The 22,670-nt window shown below is 36.3% G+C and overlaps 2 protein-coding genes across 3 annotated transcripts; both read left to right on the top strand.

Annotated features, from left to right (window-relative positions):
• The first annotated feature begins 273 nt into the window (after positions 1 to 273).
• On the top strand, positions 274 to 13,034 carry LOC135738430 (uncharacterized). Of its 2 annotated transcripts, XM_065256473.1 has the most exons (22): positions 274 to 610; positions 719 to 773; positions 859 to 957; positions 1,045 to 1,164; positions 1,244 to 1,384; positions 1,462 to 1,587; positions 3,053 to 3,085; positions 3,501 to 3,623; positions 3,782 to 3,904; positions 3,991 to 4,113; positions 5,107 to 5,229; positions 5,326 to 5,448; positions 5,666 to 5,791; positions 5,911 to 6,036; positions 10,093 to 10,185; positions 10,290 to 10,385; positions 10,460 to 10,555; positions 10,636 to 10,731; positions 11,021 to 11,122; positions 12,087 to 12,192; positions 12,300 to 12,416; positions 12,484 to 13,034. In XM_065256473.1, exons 1-22 carry the CDS (start codon positions 461 to 463, stop codon positions 12,560 to 12,562), a joined length of 2,376 nt encoding a protein of 791 aa, XP_065112545.1. In that variant the 5' UTR covers positions 274 to 460; the 3' UTR covers positions 12,563 to 13,034. The 2 variants fall into 2 exon arrangements, with proteins under 2 accessions (XP_065112545.1, XP_065112546.1); XM_065256474.1 differs by lacking the exon at positions 3,053 to 3,085.
• A 119-nt stretch (positions 13,035 to 13,153) lies between these two features.
• On the top strand, positions 13,154 to 21,914 carry gptl (glutamic--pyruvic transaminase-like). The gene is made up of 11 exons (XM_065255797.1): positions 13,154 to 13,252; positions 16,019 to 16,114; positions 16,406 to 16,514; positions 17,409 to 17,542; positions 17,612 to 17,849; positions 18,149 to 18,226; positions 18,532 to 18,670; positions 20,106 to 20,280; positions 20,444 to 20,599; positions 20,744 to 20,877; positions 21,017 to 21,914. The coding sequence occupies exons 1-11, from the start codon at positions 13,154 to 13,156 to the stop codon at positions 21,102 to 21,104; spliced, it is 1,446 nt and encodes a 481-aa protein (XP_065111869.1). The 3' UTR covers positions 21,105 to 21,914.
• The last annotated feature ends 756 nt before the right edge of the window (positions 21,915 to 22,670 follow it).

The raw sequence follows: 22,670 nt of genomic DNA on the forward strand, positions 1-22,670 counted from the left end.
AACAAAAATTTTTATACTAAAATTTCCTCTAAATGTGTGCAAGAACAACGTAGACGCAATAATCATAAACAGGGAAAACGAACCCTGTAATATATATCTGTGTTATATATTTTATATATTTTTTCCTTGTTCATGATTATTGCATATGTGTTGTCTAAGTTGTTCTTACTTTTTGCATACATTTAAAATAAATTTTAGTATGAAAGTTTTTGTTGAATCATGATTTGTTAGTTAAAACGTCTGTACGCACATTTTACGAGCAAATTTGTGTGTGGGCATGCTTAGTGAATGAGACCCAGTGTTATGTATGTGATATTTCTTCGTTATGGGCTTGACAATTCAAAAATTGGCACTTACTTAACTAAAAATGCTTTAAAAACATTATTTCAATAGTTAAGTGCAAAATGTCACATCTATAACACTGAATCGCTGTATTCTAGACACATGTAAATGTTTATATATGTTAAATGAATATATGTTATGTTGTATGTGTAGTATGTCAGTCATATGGTCTCTGTCGGTGTTTGTTGTGCTGTTTGCGACTGAAACTCTCATCACAGAACAAAATGAAGCTCTGAAACATGCAGACACACAAAACATCATGGATCAGGTGAGGAGGTTTCACTTCTGAATGAATAAAATATACTCAGGATTGAAACAGAAAGACGTCTTTCATCCATGAATGTGTGAAGTGTCTCATGTTTGTGTTTGTGTGAAGAATGAAATCACCATCAGCAACTTCAGTCAGACGTCACAGGAGTCTCCATCACCAGGTCGCACACATACACAATAATACACGATGTTATATATCCATATCTTTCTCGTCTTAAACCCCATCAATCTTTCATCCTGTCACAGGATTGGCTGCTGGTTGCCATGGAAACCAGGTTCAAATGGATGGTAGGAATTGTTCGTGTGCTGCAGGCTACAGTCAGATTGAGATGAATGAATGTAAAGGTACATCATAAACACTTGGCTGGAAAACTCAAACTTTTAAATTTAAAGTACACAACAATCTCAGAAAATCATAATTTTCTTTTTTAGATATAGATGAATGTCAGCAGGGTGAGCCTTGTGGTTCAGGTGCCAACTGCACAAACACACCTGGATCTTACCTGTGCAGTTGTCTGCGTGGTTACCTGATGGGTCCAGACGGTTGTCAAGGTCTGCAGATGTGTTCAACATATTTACATCCAGCACAAATCTGTGCACTTTAACATTGCATTTGTGTGTCTTTGTGTAGACATAGATGAGTGTGCGTTAGCTGCAGTGACTGGACTCCGTGCGTGTGGAAACCGAGCCGAGTGCACAAACACACGTGGATCTTTCATCTGTTCATGTCCGGTCGGATACGTGCTGGCGCTGGATGGGCACAACTGCGTCGGTCTGTTTGCTGTTATTGGGTTTAATTGCCGTGTTAATATAAAGTCGATGTTAAAACGTTCTCGTTTGCCTCGATAGATATCGACGAGTGTAATTTTGAAGAGAGATGTCGCCGGGAACTCGGAAACATTTGTGTAAATACAGAAGGATCATACAGGTGTGCATGTCAACACGGTTTCAGAGAAGTAGACGCCACCTGTGCAGGTATAAGTCTGTCTCTCTTTGTCTGTTACAAGTCTTAATTTACACGCCATGATTAACGCATGTAATCGCCATATTCGTGTTGGTTTGAAAAAAAGTAAAAAAAAAAGTAGTTTACAATGAAAATAAAAATGTGTGCTTACATTATAATGTAATGGTTTAAAACTTTATTTTTAATGACGTCATCCATGAACATGATTTTTGAGTCCTGGCACATTGATTCCTATGGACATTGAATGTGAAAACTATAAGTCCCATCATTTAACGCTCTTTAACAGCATTATTAAGCTGAGGCGATTGTTGTTGTTTAGTGACCTCTACAGGCAAAATAACATTACATATTACATATTGTGCCTTTAATTCAGAAGCTGAAAATTTTCATTACAAGCTGGGTTTCGTAAAGCGATTATGTAAAAAATTTGCAAAAAAAGAAAAACAAAGAAATGCAAATTAGGCACATTTCCATCAAGTTGTTCCATCAGTTACGTGGGTTTAATGTTTGCTACGTCAGAATTTTTTCGGCAAATGTGTTTCCATCTCCCATTATTTGCATTTACTCTTTTTCGCATAAATCAAGTTAAAGGGGACATACCATGAAAATTTGACTTTTTTCATTTTTATGTGCTATAAATGGGTCCCCAGTGCTCCTTTTAACCTAGAAAATGTGAAAAAGATCAACCCAGTAACTTAGTTTAGGTAAACCATTTAGTGCAGATTATTTGACATCTTAAAGCGAATTTAGGGATTTTATTTGACATTCTGCATTTCCATCACTCGTTTCTTATGCGATACTTCATAAGGGGCGGTTCACATTTTGCAAATAAACCGCGCAGAAACCGCGACCGTTGGTTGTTTCTTGTCACATGATCTGCGGTGCGCTTGCAGTATTCTGAAAATGTGAAATGTTTTTATCTCGGTGCGGACGTGTCTGGAAAAAAACGAGCGCGTCGCGACCTCGTCGCTTCCGTTATGTGCGCGTATACCGCACGCCTACATTTGAAATATAGAACTTGAGGGCACAAAAGACACGATATGTGAACCGCCCCTTATGCGCACAAAATCAGGGTGATGAAAACCCAGCTACAGATGATATATTTTCAAAACGTGTCTGTATGTATAGCAATTTATGTATAGTTTCAAATAAATGAATACATTTAGACAAAAATGCATCACATTATGGATTCGGTTGTATGTTCTGTGTTTATATACATTTGCAAACACGCTGATTTTGCTGAGTAAAGAAATTTTCCTGTGTTTATTTTAACCTATCATAACCTTGCACTAAAGAAAAATAACAGATGGATTTGTAGCCCTCAACCCAACAATGGCACTAAAATCTAACCCTAAAATCTCTCATCGTTGCTTTGCTAACTACAATGTTGAGTGCTTTGGCTGCTGACTTACTGCTGCTTCATTCTGTCCACATTGTCTCTATCTCTCTCTTTCTCTATCTCTCTTTTTCTGTCAGGTGGTCTGTGTGCAGGTGTTGTAGTTTGTGCAGGTAGCTGCTTTCATCTCTAGAGCTGCTCTGTTTGTTTGACACTTTACATTTGACATTGTATTTGCAGCTTATTTCTGTCTCGTATTAACATTATAGTAGGGCTGTCAAAAGATTAATCGTGATTAATCGCATACAAAATAAAAGTTTTTGCAGAATATTTGTTGGTGCACTGTGTGTAATTATTTTGTATATATAAATACACACACATGCATGTATGTATTTAAGAAACATTTATTTATGCAAACACAAACTTTTATTTTGTATGCGATTAATCGCGATTAATCTTTAAACAGTGCTTACTCTGCCTGGTGTGTAATTTAAAATGACCCAATCATCACTGCATTTTACTGGAGTGACTTGTTTTTATAAAAAGTCCGTTTGTCCAGTGCTGGTTACTTTGTTTGGTGTTTCACAGATGTTGATGAGTGCATAGAGGAGCAGAACGCTTGCGTCGGTCGAGGGGAATGTGAGAACACGTTGGGCAGTTACAGGTGTGTCTGTCAGCGAGGTTACCGTGGAAACGGCACCCACTGCTCAGGTGAGGCACATAAACACCTGTGTGTGTACAGTCATGATACAGGTACTATACCACAGTACAGTGGTGTACCGGAATTTACAGGGTTCAGTGTGGTTTGATTAATTTCAATTTAATTTACCTTCATTTAAGTGTGATTATTTGCCCTTGTTTGTGTATAGACATAAATGAGTGTTTGTCTGGCGATCATGGCTGTGATATCAACGCTCGCTGTGGGAATATCATTGGTTCATATTTCTGTCAGTGTCATCAGGGATACAGCGGAGATGGATACGCCTGCTACGGTCAGTCTGTAAGACTTCTGGAAAACAGAATCTCAGTAATGTTTAATGCTGTAATGATGTGACTCGTGTGTTTGTTTTATGTTCAGATGTAGACGAGTGTGCTCAGGATAATGGACTTTGTCAACATAACTGCACAAATCAGCTGGGAACATACAGCTGTAAATGTAGTACTGGATTCACACTTACACACGACCTACACAACTGTACAGGTACACGTCAATTACATTACTGCCTTCTCTCTCTCCTTTTCTCTCTTTATCTTTCTTATGGAGTTTTCACACTGAGTCCATAATACTCGTACAAAAATTTTTCGCAGGTTAAAAAATAAATACTCACGTTGGGTCAATCACGTGTACACACTGCCTCCGAAAAGTTTGTCCATCATAAAAAATTTGGATTGGGTTCAATTTTATGTGTTTTTCGCATCCGAAGCTTTTTGACGCATTGAAAATCACAGTTTAATATTTTATGTCCCTGAAATTATTTTTGTGGTAAAAAAAATAAATAAATCTGTCTAATAAGTTTACCATGAATGAATACAATACATTATCCCTTAAATGCCGTCTTGTGCAAAAAACTATGTCGCATGTGCGTGCCTGCGTCAAACTAATTCTGGCTGGACAGGATTTACCGCAAGTTTTCAAAATCACGGTAATCAAACACGGTTGTAATGATAATTAAATTTTAAACGATAATACTAACCGTCAGGACATTTTATCGTGGTTTATCGTGAAACCGGTAATCGTCCCATCCCTAACGCGCATGCGCGACCTACACGTACAATGTACGTACACTGAGCCTGCGGACACGAAAAAAATCGACCAGAACAAAACGGGGTATGAAAGATTATACAGTATTGTGCTCAAGTTAGCCAACAATAGCTTGTTGCTAATGTCATTCATTTATTCGTAGTGAATAGTGCTAACTTCATGAAGACTCCATTTTGTATTGTTTTGCGAATTTTATTGCAATGGATCAATGAATACATATCAGACTCTTGCACAGATTTCTGACGAATTTTAAGGATGATGAATACGAACGCATAGGAAAATTTTAAACTTCAGTGTGCAAAGATCTTTACTCTCTTTACAAGCAGTATGTCATGCAGACAAACCTCAATCGCTAGCAGTACAGCAGATTACTGAACTATACATAAAACTATCGGTGTTCGTTTAAGTAAATAAAGTTTCTTGTGACCGCAGATGTCGATGAGTGTGTGCGCAGTAATGATACATGCGAACAGATCTGTACGAACATTCATGGATCATACCTGTGCTCCTGTCGCCATGGATACCAGCTGCACATAGATGGACACAGCTGTGTGGGTCAGTGTGTGTGTGTGTGTATGTGTGCTATACATTATAGGTAAACATTCAGAGGGTATTCACTATTGTGTGTGTGTGTGTGTTTGTGTGTGTTAGACATAGACGAGTGTAAATTACAAAATGGTGGCTGTTCTCACGAGTGCACAAATACTCTGGGAGGGCATCTGTGTCACTGCCCTTTACCCCTGCTTCTGGACCATCGCAACACCACCTGTGTCAGTACGTACTGTAATGTATTTTATATCAGTGATCTAATCATGATTTTTACATTCATGTATTTGTATGCAATGTCTAAAAATGGCTGATTGTGTGTTAATAAATTCATGATTGTGATGTTTGAGGACCTAAAGGAGGCATTTTTGAATTTGTTAAGTTTATAGTACACATAAACCATACTGTATTTATTACAGTCATATGTTTGTTTTGCTGATGGCAGATGTGAGCTCATGTGTTTTGAGGAATGGAGGATGTGATCATATTTGCTCACTGGGATCAGAGGGTCGCATTCACTGCAGCTGTAAAGCAGGATGGGAGTTGAGCTCGGACCAAAGAACCTGCGTCGGTAAAACACAGAAACATTGACCTGAAACACTTCACGCAAGATTACGAATGCAACACTGGTGATAACTTGATTTTATACATGTAAAATGTTAGTAAGTGTCTTCTTTCTCTTTGCGTCAGATGTAGATGAGTGTGTGAGTTTTAATGGTGGATGTGAGCAGGTTTGTGTGAATGACGCCGGGTCTTTTACCTGCAGCTGTCGCTCAGGTTTTGAGTCACGTAAAGACGAGCCCACGAAATGCCAACGTGAGTTGCAGTCATCATTACATACACACACAGAGCCGGCCTTAAGCATCTGGTGGCCCGTTTCAATAACTAATAGGAGGCCCTACCCACATAAAACATAAGCATAATAGAGCAAAAAGCAAGGATTCCTGTTGGTTTGCATCAATGGTATATTATTTTATTACGTGCACTTTTAGCTTCACGAACAGGCAGCTCAAATGAAATGATCCAACCTTATTTAATTACAACTATACAATTATAGTTGCCTCGCCCTTTCATGGACGCTAAATTCTCTGCTTAATTGATTTGCGCAGTATATTTTCAGCTGTCTGGGCTGACTTTAAAAAAAAACATCTCAAACATCCCCTCAACTTGAATTATTTAACAAAAGCAAACAAGACAAGTGTCTGACTGACACTGAACCGAACTTATAAATAAGGATGGGCTCCGCGTTTTTTCAGCACCGTAGACAGCTCACCTGGCGGCGAGCGTAGATTTCACCTAAACCTTATTAGAAATCCACCTTTCTGTGTTTGGGTGCTGAGAATTCCCTGATAAGTTTATCTTTGTCCAGCGATTTTGTCACCTCGTGCTCAATAAAAATCTGAACGAGAGCTGACGGCATCTATGTTCAATAGGCTATTATAAAAACAGTTTACATTGTTATGCGGGAGCAAAACAAAAATAGACGATTTCCAAGCCACTGTAAAAAAAAATCACCCCTCATTTATCTAAAGTTCTTGGTCATTATGTTCATTTAATGGAACATTGTGTGGATGTTGCGTTAGAGGAAAATGCCGTCATGCACAAAATATATTAAAGGCAGTCAGTAAATGCACACAGATGTTATACACATATTTTAAATACAATTAAATACTGCATTAAGGTTAGTATAAAATCCAATAATATTATTTAAAAAAAACCCCATTGAAATCAGTCCCTAAAATAATGTATTATTAAAAACCTGGAATCGCACTTGCACAGACAAGCCTGATGAGAGAGAGCATGGTCGAATTCAAAACTGCGTTTTTGCGCCCTTGAAGGGCACTTCGGGAAGGGAGCCGCTTAAACTTTCACTCCAGATAAAATGAAAATGACGTTGCTTTCATTGCTCTATTCTCTAAGTGTATTTTAGCGGTCACAGTCACGCAATGAGACACAATTGCGCAACTCTCTGCACAGCTCTGATATTTGAAGGGAATAAATAGGGCATATAGCGATGAGTACTTCAAATTGATATTCTCTCCATTTGTGACGGAAAATTTGTCGGAATGAATGCGCACGGGCTAACTACGACAGGTAACACATTTAAGAAATGTCGGTTTTCACAAAAATAAGGCTATTAAGCTCTCGTCTAGTGATCCCGATGCTAAAGAATAATTAAACCTCTAGAATTATCCACATGTGCACGTTTTCTTAGAGTTTTTATGAAGCACTGTGATGCTGCTGTAAACGATTCTACATTGATTTATAAAAATGAAAGAAATTACTTTTAAAAATAATTTAAATGACATATAATAAATATTAATGCAGTTCTATATTTTTTTTATAAAATACATTCATTTCATATTAATAATCCGATTTCTACAGGCTAAAGCGCGTATGAACGTCCGAGAGAAAATAAAGAGCAGAAATTAATTGATTTAAAATGAAAGATATGTGATTGCTTAACATCCACAGGCACTGACAATGTGAGCTCCCTCGTGCAGGAATCATAGCCCCACGTTCAAACATTCTTGCGCCGGGCTGGGGCCCTCCTTTAGGGCGGGGCCCGTTTCAATTGAAACGGTTGAAACATAGCTAAGGCCGCCTCTGTACACACACTGATGTGTTTGCACACAGATTCATATACACACTGATTTACATGTGCATACAGAGAAACACACACACACACACACAAATTCATACACACACTAATGCACATAAACACAAACTGATTACCATACAAAGATTCAAGCACAAATACATAATCATACACACACAGATTCATACACAAAAGTGATTCATACACACTGATTCAAACACAGATTCATACACCAAAACTGACACATTTACACACTGATTTAAACATAGATTCATATGCTAATATAAAATAATACACAGACTGATTCATACACAGATTCATGCACAGATTCATAAACAAATACATAATCACACACAAACTGATTCGTAAACACAAGCTAATTCATACACATACGCAGATTCCAGCACAGATACAGATTCATAAGCACACAGATTCATACACAAAAGCGATTCATACAAACACTTATTTATACACAGATTCATACACTAAAACTGATTCATATAGACACTGATTCAAACATAGATTCATATGCAAATATATAATCATACACAGACTGATTCATACACACTGATTCATATGCAAATGTAGAATCATACACAGACTGGTTCATACACACTGATTCATATACTATACAAACAGATTCATACACAGATTCATATGCAAATACAGAATCATACACAGACTGATTCATACACACTTATTCATATACTATACAGACAGATTCATTCACAGATTCATATGCAAAAACAGAATCATACACAGACTGATTCATACACACTGATTCATATACTATGCAGACGGATTCATACACAGACTGATTCATACACACTGATTCATATACTATACAGACGGATTCATACACAGACTGATTCATACACACTGATTCATATGCAAATACAAAATCATACACAGACTGATTCATACACACTGATTCATATACTATACAGACAGATTCATACACAGATTCATATGCAAATACAGAATCATACACAGACTGATTCATACACACTTATTCATATTCTATACAGACAGATTCATACACAGATTCATATGCAAAAACAGAATCATGCACAGACTGATTCATACACACTTATTCATATACTATACAGACAGATTCATACACAGATTCATATGCAAAAACAGAATCATACACAGACTGATTCGTACACACTGATTCATATACTATACAGACGGATTCATACACACATTCATATGCAAATTTAGAATCATACACAGACTGATTCATACACCCTGATTCATATACTATACAGACAGATTCATACACAGATTCATATACAAAAACAGAATCATACACAGACTGATTCATACACACTGATTCATATACAGTACTATACAGACAGATTAATACACAGATTCATATGTAAAAACAGAATCATACACAGACTGATTCATACACAGATTCATATGCAAATACAGAATCATACACAGACTGATTCATACACACTGATTCATATGCAAATACAGAATCATACACAGACTGATTCATACACACTGATTCATATGCAAATGTAGAATCATACACAGACTGATTCATACACACTGATTCATATAATATACAGACAGATTCTTACACAGATTAATATGCAAATACAGAATCATACACAGACTGATTCATACACACTGATTCATATGCAAATGTAGAATCATACACAGACTGATTCATATGCAAATACGGAATCATACACAGACTGATTCATACACACTGATTCATATGCAAATGTAGAATGATGCACAGACTGATTCATACACATTGATTCATATACTATACAGACAGATTCATATGCAAATACAAAATCATACACAGACTGATTCATACACACTGATTCAAATACTATACAGACGGATTCATACACAGATTCATACGCAAATACAGAATCATGCACAGACTGATTAATACACACTGATTCAAATGCAAATACAGAATTATATACTGATTCATACACACAAACTAATTCATACACTAAGATTCCAGCACAGATACAGATTCATAAGCACACAGGTTCATAAACAAAAGCGATTCATACAAACACTTATTTATACACAGATTCATACACTAAAACTGATTAATATACACAGTGTTTCAAACAGATTCATATGCAAATATAAAGTCAAACACAGATTGATTCATACACAGATTCAGGTTTCTACTCGCATACAGATTTATATATACACACCTAGATTCATACATAAAAATGCACACACAGATTCATATTTACACTGATTCATACACACTTTCTCCATATTGTTTCTAGCTGTATGTGAGCCTGCCTGTCAGAATAATGGAGTTTGTGTTGCACCGAACACATGTGACTGTCCGCCTGGTTACCCTGGGCCAGGATGCTCAGGTATAGTGTTGTGTGTTTGTTTTAAATGGATTTTTCTGGCATGTACATCAGATTTGATAGTGAAATGATTTTGAATTGATTGTTGCCCTGTTTATGTTATCCAGCAATGTGTTCTCCACCCTGTGCTCATGGTGGTTTGTGTATGAGGTGGAACATCTGCTTGTGTCCTCCAGGCTGGACTAGTGATGGATGTCACACAGGTAACAACTGACCGGACAGAAATGTACACACACATGGCGTGACTTTGTGTTGATAAAATATGTGTTTGTCTCAGCTGTTTGTGAGCTTCCGTGTGCTAATGGTGGACGATGTGTCGCTCCAAACACCTGTCAGTGTCCTTCAGACTACACTGGACCTCAGTGTCTGATTCGTGAGTATGTGTGTGTCATCCTAAACATTACTTCTGTGAATGTGTTTCTGATTTGAGTGTGTGTGTGTGTCTGTGTGTAGCTCTCTGCTCTCCCCCGTGTGTTAATGGTGGCAGATGTGTGGACATCAACACCTGCAGTTGTTTGGATGGTTGGAAAGGAGCTCGTTGTCAGATAGGTGAGCACACAAACACATTCATCTGACTTAACGTTGAGGTAATATGGGTAGAATTACTAGAGACAACCTGAGTTTTGAGCAGAACAATACAAAGTTTTGGCACTTTAAGAAGTAAGTACAGATATAATTCAATCTTTGAACTGATTTTTGATTTGAATATGTTTCTTAAGTAGTTTGTCATTTAAACAAACGAGATTTTGTATTTACAGATAATGCTCCTTCAGATCACAGACACAGGTGTACATGTGTGTGTGTGTGTGTGTGTGTGTGTGTGTGTTTTCTTCGACAGAACCTATCAAATGTGTGCCATCATGTAGGAATGGTGGGGTGTGTGTTGGGCTGAACAAATGTCAGTGTATGGATGGATTCACAGGAAACCTTTGTGAGACAGGCATGTGTGACATCATTAATCCATTATGACATCATTTATTCAATCATCCACTGACATCATTTATTTGTTGTGACTTTATTTATCCGTTCATTCATTTATTAATTCATTCAGTTCATCCATCTTAGCATCTTTCATCCATTATGACATAATTTGTCTATTATGACATCACTTTTCCATTGTGACGTCACTTGTCCATTATGACATCGCTCGTCCCTTATGACATCATTCAACCATTATTGCACAGTTTGTCCATAATGACATCATTCCTCTGTTATGACAAAATTAGTCCATTATGACGCCATTCGTCGATTATGACATCACTTATCCACTGTGACATCTCTCGTCCATTATGACATCATTCATCCGTTATGACATCATTCATCCGTTATGATATCATTCATCCATTATGACATCATTCATCCATTATGACATCGCTCATCCATTATGACATCGCTCATCCATTATTGCACAGTTTGTCCATTATGACATCATTCATCCGTTATGACATCATTCGTCCGTTGTGATATCATTCATCTATTATGACATTGCTCATACATTATGACATCATTCATCCGTTATGACATCATTCATCCGTTATGATATCATTCATCCGTTATGAGATCATTCATCCATTATGAGATCATTCATCCATTATGACATCGCTCATCCATTATGACATCACTCATCCATTATGACATTGCTCATCCATTATTGCACAGTTCGTCCATAATGACATCATTCATCTGTTATGACATAATTTATCCATCCATGATGACATAATTCATCCATTATTGCATTATTTATCCATTACATGACATAATTTATTAATTTATCCATTGACATCATATCATTATTATCTTGTGTGTTTGTTTAGTTTAGTGCTGTGGTCTTTCATTCATCCAGTAATGTTTTTATCAGTAAAAATCAGGGTAGTATTATTAAAAATGTGTGTTTATGTTTATAGGTGTCACTACACCATGTGTCCCACCCTGCCAAAACGGGGCGACCTGTGGCCCGCTTAACACATGTGTGTGCTCGAAGGGAACCAGTGGCATACGTTGTGAGAAACTGTAAGAAAACACAAACAAGCACACACATGCACATCTACACACCTCACAGTCACCTGTGATCCTCATGCACTAAAGATTGTGCTGTGACATTCACCTGTTTACTGTAGCACGTGTCCTGTGGTGACTACGGTCGTCAGTATGGCTCGTGCAGTACGTAAAGGATTCAGAGAAAGTTATGTGGACCGCTGCGGACCTCTGGGTGTCCAACTCTGCACTAAATACAGGTAACAGATCAGACATATTCTCACTTATATACATTCTCACAATAGTTAAACTCTTCTGTCTTTGTAGGATAAACCAGGCGCGTGTGTACGTACAGGCGTACAGGGTGGGTTATAAGATCCAGTGTGCAGACAACACAGGAAGATGAACCACTGGACACAACACTAAACACAGTTAAACACTGTATCTGCATATTATGCTATAATCACAGATTGATAAACATGCAAAATTGATGCCTGATTTTAAGAGGGACCTTGAAAATGTGTGTGTGTGTGTGTGTTTATGTTTATAATAAGTGTGTTCAATATCTGTGCACATTACATAATTGTATATAGTTGTTTTTGCACATTTTCTATGCCAAACAAATAAAGAAATGTCTCATGGGCATGGAGTTATACATTAAAACATTGTGTGTCACTAAAACACGGAAATAAATTCGGTATAACAAAAATAATGATTTATTTAAAACAGAAACATTTTTAAGTGTTAAAAAAAGTTCTTGGGGCAAAAACCAAAATACATTATTGATATGATGCATATGTCTTCAGCTTTATTTCTATGATTAATTTTATGATTAAACTCTTTGACCGACCAGAGTCCACAGTGACTAAGTTAAAGCAGTGATGTATTCAATGAGCAGGTAGTGTGCGTGTGTGCGCGCGCGTGTGTGTGCGCGCGCGCGCGCGTGTGTGTGTGTGTGTGTGTGTGATATTCTGCAAACAGAACTTAGACAATCAGTATGAAAGACATGTCTGCTGTGAGGAAGACAACCAGAGACCTGACACCTGATGAAGAACTTCATGAGCAGGCTGAAATCATTACACATCAGCTTAAAGAGGTGAATAACATACATAACAGTTTAATGATCAGTTTCAAACACAGCTAAAGTATTTTGTGATTTACTGTTTTCTACATTAAATCATACTACATGATGTTAAGATATCCTGTAAAAATATAATCTTCATATCTTGAATATTGACTTAGGAAGATTGAAATCAGTGTGAAAATAATTTTTAAAGGAATATTCCACTTTCATTAAAAATTCTTGTAATTTACTCACCCCCCATGTCATCCAAGATGTTTATGTCTTTCTTTGTTCAGTCGAGAAGAAATTGAGTTTTTTGAAGAAAACATTTCAGGATTTTTCTCCATATGGTGAACTTTAGTGGACCTCAACAGTTTCAATGCAGCTTCAAAGAGCTCTAAAATATCCCAACCCAGACATAAGGGTCTTACCTAGCCGAAAAAATCTTAATTTTTGGCAAGAAAAATAAAACGTACTTTGAAAAGTAGATCTTTTTTGGGTGAAAATACCGATGATTTGGCTAGATACAGAGGTTTAAAAAGTACTCAAAAATGTTACTCAAGTGAAAAATCAAGTACTGAGTGTTAATTTTACTCAAATAAAAGTAAAAGTATCTGGCCAGAATCATACTTGAGTAAAAGTAAAAAAAGTACCACATTACAGTTGTACTTGAGTATTTATAAAGTAAAATTAGCTGGAAGAATAAAAAAAATTGAGATTCTTGTTTAAGCTTTTAATCTCTAACAACATACAAGGTTTTATCCTGCTTTACAACTGTTTGTATTTAATTATCAAACTATAATTTCAGTATGCAACATGCTACTCAAAGTTGTAAAACCTCAAAATTGTGAGTATCAAGCCTCTCACAGCAGCCGATGCTTGTTCACACTGTCAGTCCAAATCCGAAAGTACTTAAAGATTAAAAAGTACTTTTTTTCTTTAAAAAATGTAATTAAGTAAAAGTAAAAGTATTGATTTTTAATTGTACTCAAGTAAAGTAAAAATCCACAAAAATAATACTTCAGTACAGTAATCAAGTAAAATAATACGACTTAAAAGTGCTTTTAACCTCTGGCTAGATAAGACCCTTTGGTTGTGATCGTTTAGATCCCTTTGAAGCTGTATTGAAACTGTAAACTGTTGAGGTCCACTATATGAAGAAAAATCGTGAAATGTTCTCCTCAAAACTTTTCAGAATGTTTTTTAGGAAAGTAGAGTTATTCCTTAAAATCAAACTTTGATGCTCCAAATCTCAGAATTTGATTTAGAGATGTATAAGCCTTTGTTTTACAGACAATGTCAGACGTTATTCTATTAAACTGAACTCTTTCCAGTGTGATGATTGATCATACAGATGTAATTTAATGAATAATTTATATTTTAAACAATCTCTTTAACAAATATTGTTATAATAAGGTTATATGAAAACATTCACTACTGTTATACACTAAGATTTGACTTCAAAAAGATGACAGGGTTGACAGTTTTAGGTCAGAAAACTACAATACTTCTTAGAAAGAGAATTCAGTGCTGATATTTCTACAAATACATCCAATTACTTACTGTATGATTTTTCTCACAATAGAAAGCATGCACATTTACATGAAATTATTGTTAATTTGTTGTAAAAGCAAAAGTATACATGCATGCATGACATTTAAAATAATGTTCAACACTTTATAGATGTCTTGCAGAATTGTAAAAGTACAAGAGTGTATAAAGTTACACTCGTGTGCAAGGTGTTTGTTTCATCATTTTCCTCTCGGTTTGATTCTGCTCAGAGATTTTTAATTTTGCTTTAACAGCAAAGTATAAAGTACAAAGCACAGTGTGTGGTTCTAGTAAGATGGTATATTAACTTGATGGTATATTTTCAGAAGAGTTTGGTTCCAAAACGAGATAGGCCTAAATGTTTGTCATTATTCTGTTATCATGTTTTTATTGTGCTACTAAGCTGTTTATTGTTATGAAGGCTTAAATCAAATCAAACCAACTGCAGTTTCATTGATATTTATTGAAATGCACAATCAAAAAACAAAATATCTTATTTTGAAACCAAACTCTTTATATATTGACTTGATTATACATTAACTTTCTATTATTTAATCAATCTATAAGCATGAACTAAAACACCTGACGCTCTATCTTTCTAAGACTTTGTTGTCTTTCTTTCAGTCATGGTGTCTTCATTTAGTCTCATTGCTGTATGAAAGATATTATAGAGTGATTTTCTTTCTAAAAGCAGATGACATAATATGTATTGTGTGACAAGTGATGAAGTTTGTTTTAATCCGAATATAAAGGAATTAAGTATAATCTTACTTTACCATTATGTTTTCTATATGAATATAACCAGTTATATGTATCACTAAGTTTACCAGTGTTTGTGTGTAAGAAATTTACCAGCATGCATTGCAGTTTGTTGGTGAGAATCTACATGCTGAAGGCCTAGACAAAGGACGTACTGTAATCTTGACAAAGTGATGCCATATGTTTTCTATATGATACAAACCATATGTTTCTGAATATTAGACCAATGTATGGAGTTCACATTTATGGGGGTGGGTATATATACCACTGGTGGTACAGTAAAATTTTAGTGGATCTTGCAAGATCTCCTCACGGCTTTATTTCGCAAACAATAAAATCCATCCTTGAAATCAAAACCTAAGACTGAAGATTGTTTCATTTGAGGAAAAGGAAAACCACAACACAAGACAAAAATATCATATGCTGTGCAATGTTCAAAACTGATTTGCATCATGTAGGTCTCAGTGAATTTTACATCTTTATTCTCAGGGTCTGACTGTGAGCAGATCCTTTAACAAAGTTCTGGATGTGAGTTCTGGTGATATTCACAATGCTGGATTGAAGCCCATAACCTTTGTCAGACAAGTCAGTGATTACTTCCTTAAAATTGTACTTTAACAATATTGCAATCTTATGTAATAATTTACTCAACAACAACTTTCTTTGTTTTATCCAGGCCATGCTGGCTGCTTGTCATGGTCATTAATGTTAACCAAAAGCCTGAAACATTGCATTATTTAGTCAAAGTTTTTTTCTTCTGTTGTCAGTAATGCATTGTGATCATAATAGGAAATCCATGATGATGTTCTGACCTTCAGCCTCCTCAGAAGTGAATGCTGGTGGATGTTCAGGGGTTTGTGTGTTTATTTTTGTCAGGTCATCGCTGGATGTTTGTATCCCAATCTTCTTCATGGTGATGATTTTCCACCTGATGTTCGAATGAGAGCACAAACGCTGCTGGATCAGTGTGATGGAGGCAGTGTTGGTGAGATTCAATGTGTTTTTGTGTGAAACCAGAACCACAAAAACACATCTTTGTCATATTTCAAAGGATTTTAATACTAAAGATTTATTTTCTAGACCATGATGCTTTTATTTTGAATTGTGACATTATTTTCAAATAGTCAATTGAGAATCGATGTTAATTAAAGAGCACCTATGATCTGATTCACGTTTTTACCTTTCCTTTGGTATGTAAGTGTGTATCAATGTTACAAACTCCAAAGTAAATGATGACACCAGTTATCATCTCCAACGTAATTCTCTTTTCTTGGACCACAACAAACACACGGATTGTAGGCAACAGTTTACCTCCTGTTATTGGTAATGTAGAGAAGGCCGACATTATCATAATTCCTCCCTCTTTAGGCTCACAGCCTGTAAGTTAACTCCTGTTAGCATTGCATTGTGGGCGAATCTTTCAAACACGGTCAATGCATGGACGTCAGAGGTATTCAGGCCAATCACAACGTACAGATTAGCTGGCCAATGAGGACACAGAGCTTTTCAGATCGATGAGTTTTGTACAAAATCCGTGCGTTTCAGGAAGACAGGGATATCTGGAGCTACAAAAATGTGGAAATAATGTGAATAAACCACGCAAACACATTGTATTATACCAAATACACAAAATAACATTGTTTTTAACAATAAAATAGGTGCTCTTTGAGCACATAGCTTATTCTTATATGAAAAAAATTAATCTTATTATTATAATAAAATAATTTATTTTAACTAAATATTTATATCATTATTATATCATTATTTGATCCATTTAATTTGACATCTTTTTTAATTTTGCTGGGAAACTATTCTTAAAATAATACATATTTCTTCAAGTATAATTGATTATTGGCTAACTTTTCACTTGTTTGGTCAGGTTCATACACAGCTTCATGTGGACTGACGTATCTGAGAAGCACTGTGGCAAAGTCCATTTCTCTCCGAGATGGCGGCATCCCGTCCAGTCCAGAAAACATCTTCATCACCTGTGGATCCCAGAGAGGATTAATGGTACGATCCAGAATAATTGATTTATGCTTTTTATTCAAACTGTATCACAAACATGCTATTGGTCCTCAGGTCATGATGAGATTACTCTGTCAGTCAGAGGGTTTGACAGCGGTTCTGATCCCAGACCCCGCCCCTCACACCCTGACTCGCATCCTTGAGAGGGTGGGCGTGGTTCCGGTGCCCTATAGACTACAAGAACAGAGTGGGTGGAGCCTGGAGAGGGCGGAGCTAAAACAAGTCATCCAGACCTGCAGAAAGCACTGCTGTCCACGAGCAATTTATATAAGTAATCCCGAAAACCCTACAGGTACAGATCAGATATTCATAATATATTCATTAATATTATGCTGTAATATTATTTTAATAGGGCCATTAATTACACTTCAGTACAAGGACATTAAAGTTTTTGTGTTCAGCTTTTGTGCAGTTACTCAATTATCTCTAAATGAATTATTGACATGTTTCTAGTAAAAATAAGCTTAAAGTTTTGTATTGCATGCATTTGTATAATTGGTGGGTTGAATATTAAAAGTAAAAACCTTTGTAGATTTGTAATCATTTGCACATGTTTTATAATAAGATATAATGTTTGTGCTTAACTAACAGGCCACATTCAGAGCAGAGAATCTATCCAGGACGTCATCCGATTCGCTGCTGAAGAAAATCTGTTTTTGTTGGTAGAAGAGGGAAGTATTTTATTCTTGAATAATTTTGCTGGCTACTATTGGATAGCTTTGTAAACGTCTTTATAATGCTACACTGTAAAAATAATCTGTAGAATAAATTACAGTATTACTGGCAGCTGGTTGCCAGTAACTTACTGTAGTTTTTACATTTACGTTATTTTCTGGTAACAGTTTGTTTAAAGTTAAATTAACATGAAACGTTTTCAGTCTTTATCTTCTACAGTAAGTTACTGGCACCCATCTGCATAATTACATCTCATTGTTTACAGTATACGTTTATCTCTTTGTATCTTAATGTATTGCAGGTTTATCAGAACACAGTTTTTGCAGATGGTAAAGAGTTTGTGTCATATAAAAGGGTTCTTGCGGAGATGGGTGACCCTTATTCTGACCACATACAACTGGCTTCCTTTCATTCACTGTCCAATGGCATCATAGCAGAGTAAGATTTCATTTCAGTCTTTCATGATAACAGACCTAAAAAAAAGCTCTTACAATAAAAGGGTGATTCTCACAAATTCTTGGTTTTAAGATGCAAACGTGATGTTTTTTTTTTAAATGCATCAACAAATTTCCTTATTATTCATTAAATTAAGTTCTAATATGTTTAAAGGCATTCATGTAAAACCTTTTACTGACAATTTAATAATTTTAGTGATGAGATTGTGAATTGCAACCATTTACCCTCCCTTTCCAAGCACATAGAGAAGCTACAGTAGCCGCTACAGGGCAAACATGTCATTGACTGACAAAATTTAGTGGCGAAACGCGCTTTGTAGAGCAGTTTGTCCGTTTAAGGATACTGTAGAAACATGGCAGCGCAAAATGGCAACTTTCATCTTAGTGGGACCACAGTGTATGTAGATAAATAAATACGCCTCTTTCTAACGTAATAAAAACATAACAGTTTATTATGTAAGGTCTTTATACACGACCACTGATAATATAATTATATACATTTCTGTCAAGAGATCCTCAAGATGTACACACTGCACCCTTAAAAAAAATCTCATTACCATAACTATTTTAAAATTGTTTTGCTAAAATAAAGTGCAACATGCAACATTACACATGCAAGTTTTATTATGTATATAAATTATACATAATAAGACATTAATGAAGTAGGAAATTATATATGTAAATGTGGAAAACACAATTATGTTTGTTATGATACATTTTATTGTGTTACCGAATTATGTTTTATAATAAAATCTTACCTTATTCCCCGCCAGCAATTTTTTTTAGAAAAGTTGCCCGCCATAATTTTTTTGTGATTTTCACAAAAGTTTCACAAAATGCCTTCCAGGACAATTTTCTTCTAAAAATATATAAACATACAAATATATCAAATCAAACAACAGACCCTCTGCTCTCAAACTAACAATAAACAAAACGGGGGGAAAAAAAACTTTTCGTTCTATCTATATTTTTTCTCTTATATACTCTTAAATATGGATATTTTTCTTAAAAAAAAAAAAATTAAGCAAAAAGCTAAAAAAAATTGCCTTTTTGTGAAGGAATTTTGTTAGAGATTCAGAACGATTATCAAAAAAAAAGTTTAAAATTTGTAAATAATTTTTTGCTTCAGTTTTTTTATAAATTGGGTCAATCGCTGTATTACAGATTAACATAAAACCTCATCAGGAACTTGTTTTTTTTATGCAAATGTTTTCGCTTAATTTACGAGATAACTCGTCATGGCGGGGAAAGAGTTAACTGCTATGATGTGGTTTCGAGAGACGGACCAAAAATGCTAAAATATAATGAGGATTTTCTTATCAAACACCATTAATCTTAATTTAAAATAATACAGTAAATGAGTTATTGAAGAGGAAATTATAATGCAAGGTTAATGTATATGTTTGTTTGTGATTCAGGTGTGGTTTAAGGGCAGGTTACATGGAGTTGATCAATGTTGATCAAGTGTTACTGTCATACACTGAAGTTCTTCTGACGGGGGATATTAACACCCCTGTTACTGGTCAAATCGCTCTTGATGTAATGCTTGATCCACCCTGTCCTGGAGAGCCCTCCTATGATTTATACAGACAGGTAAAACATATTAAACAGATCTCTGAAAGGTAAATGATTGCATGAACCACAACTTTGTTGTGAAAGATCTGATATTCAAACACCCGTGGCTCCACATGCATTGAATTTTAAACCAGCAAGTTGGTACAATATGTTGTTTTAATTATAATGTGGGTTTGTTCAGGAGGTGTCGTCCAGGCTGAACACACTGAAGTTAAACATGTCAAGAGCTGTGAAGTTCATTAATGATTTACCAGGATTCACCTGCCCATCAGTTCACAGTGGCATCTTCATATATCCTCACCTGAGTCTATCTCACATAACAGACGCACACTCACAGGTACACACACAATCATTATATCACGGTATACCGAAATAACAAAATGTGTGTGGGATTGTGTGAATAATGATACCATTGTGTTATAAAGAAACAGTATTGTTGTCATGAAGTGAGGACTCATGTATTGTGATGTATTTCTTACAGCAAGCTACAGTAAAAGCCAAGGCTGGGTTGTGTTACTGCAGGAGACTGCTGGAGGATCAGTGTGTGTGTGTTGGGTTCAGTGAATGCTGGAATAAAAATCACACAAACAAACAACAGTCCTGCTGTTACCTCAGGTAAAGACACACACACACACACACACACACACACACACACACACACACACACACACACACACACACACACACACACACACACGCACACACGCACACAGGCGTGCGAACACAGTCTGAATCCTGCCATTGTGTGTTACAGGATCTGTGTGATGATGTCATCAGATGATCTGGAGGATTTTCTCTGTCGCCTTCAAACTTTCCACCTTAAGTTTCTCCATGAATGCTGAATCTCAGGAGATATTTACTGATCTCCAGCAGAACATATCAGTAACATAAATTAATTTAGAAATATACACTCACCTAAAGGATTATTAGGAACACCACACTAATACTGTGTTTGACCCCCTTTCGCCTTCAGAACTGCCGTAATTCTACATGGCATTGATTCAACAAGGTGCTGAGAGCATTCTTTATAACTATTGGCCCATATTGATAGGATAGCATCTTGCAAATGATGGAGATTTGTGGGATGCACATCCAGGGCACGAAGCTCCCATTCCACCACATCCCAAAGATGCTCTATTGGGTTGAGATCTGGTGACTGTGGGGGCCATTTTAGTACAGTGAACTCATTGTCATGTTCAAGAAACCAATTTGAAATGATTCGAGCTTTGTGACATGGTACATTATCCTGCTGGAAGTAGTCATCAGAGGATGTGTACATGGTGGTCATAAAGGGATGGACATGGTCAGAAACAATGCTCAAGTAGGCCGTGGCATTTAAATGATGCCCAATTGACACTAAGGGGCCTAAAGTGTGCCAAGAAAACATCCCCCACACCATTACACCACCACCAGCAGCCTGCACAGTGGTAACAAGGCATGATGGATCCATGTTCTCATTCTGTTTATACGCCAAATTCTGACTCTACCATCTGAATGTCTCAACAGAAATCGAGACAGGCAAGATTTTTCCAGTCTTTAACCGTCCAATTTTGGTGAGCTCATGCGAATTGTAGCCTCTTTTTCCTATTTGTAGTGGAGATGGGTGGTACCCGGTGGGGTCTTCTGATGTTGTAGCCCATCTGCCTCAAGGTTGGGCGTGTTGTGGCTTCACAAATGCTTTGCTGCATACCTCGGTTGTAACGAGTGGTTATTTCAATCAAAGTTGCTCTTCTATCAGCTTAAATCAGTCGGCCCATTCTCATGACCTCTAGCATCAAAAGGGCATTTTCGTCCACAGGACTGCCACATACTGGATGTTTTTCCCTTTTCACACCATTCTTTGTAAACCCTAGAAATGGTTGTGTGTGAAAATCCCAGTAACTGAGCAGTTTGTGAAATACTCAGACCGGCCCGTCTGGCACCAACAACCATGCCACGCTAAAATTGCTTAATTCACCTTTCTTTCCCATTCTGACATTCAGTTTGGAGTTCAGGAGATTGTCTTGACCAGGACCACACCCCTAAATGCATTGAAGCAACTACCATGTGATTGGTTGATAATTGCATTAATTTGAACAGGTGTTCCTAATAATCCTTTAGGTAAGTGTATATGTAAATAATAACAGGTCATTGAATTATTAAATAATAATGCACACCCAAGGTGGTATATAAAATTTTCAGCATTTTTCATAATGCAGGTCACAGAAACACTAAGGTCACCTGTCCTGTATAAGATATTTTGGCAATTACACAAAAATTTAACATTTTGACCACCACAAAGGCATAAATTAGGGGTGCACAGACATTTCTGCCTCCAACAACATTTGAATGGTATTAAACGGCCCTGGTGCAAAATTATGAAAAATCATAGAAAACTGAACCTTAACGGTTCTGCTTTCGGCAGTGGC

This window comes from Paramisgurnus dabryanus, chromosome 12 (assembly GCF_030506205.2).
Source record: "Paramisgurnus dabryanus chromosome 12, PD_genome_1.1, whole genome shotgun sequence".
NCBI lineage: Eukaryota > Metazoa > Chordata > Actinopteri > Cypriniformes > Cobitidae > Paramisgurnus > Paramisgurnus dabryanus.

Coding starts and splice junctions, on each gene's coding strand:
- LOC135738430 (XM_065256473.1), top strand. CDS start 461: ATGTTAAATGAATATATGTTATGTTGTATGTGTAGTATGTCAGTCATA. Junction 3,086..3,500: donor AGGTGTTGTAGTTTGTGCAG/GTAGCTGCTTTC, acceptor GGTGTTTCACAG/ATGTTGATGAGTGCATAGAG. Junction 10,386..10,459: donor TAGTGATGGATGTCACACAG/GTAACAACTGAC, acceptor TGTTTGTCTCAG/CTGTTTGTGAGCTTCCGTGT.
- gptl (XM_065255797.1), top strand. CDS start 13,154: ATGAAAGACATGTCTGCTGTGAGGAAGACAACCAGAGACCTGACACCT. Junction 13,253..16,018: donor TTACACATCAGCTTAAAGAG/GTGAATAACATA, acceptor CTTTATTCTCAG/GGTCTGACTGTGAGCAGATC. Junction 18,671..20,105: donor TCCAATGGCATCATAGCAGA/GTAAGATTTCAT, acceptor TTTGTGATTCAG/GTGTGGTTTAAGGGCAGGTT.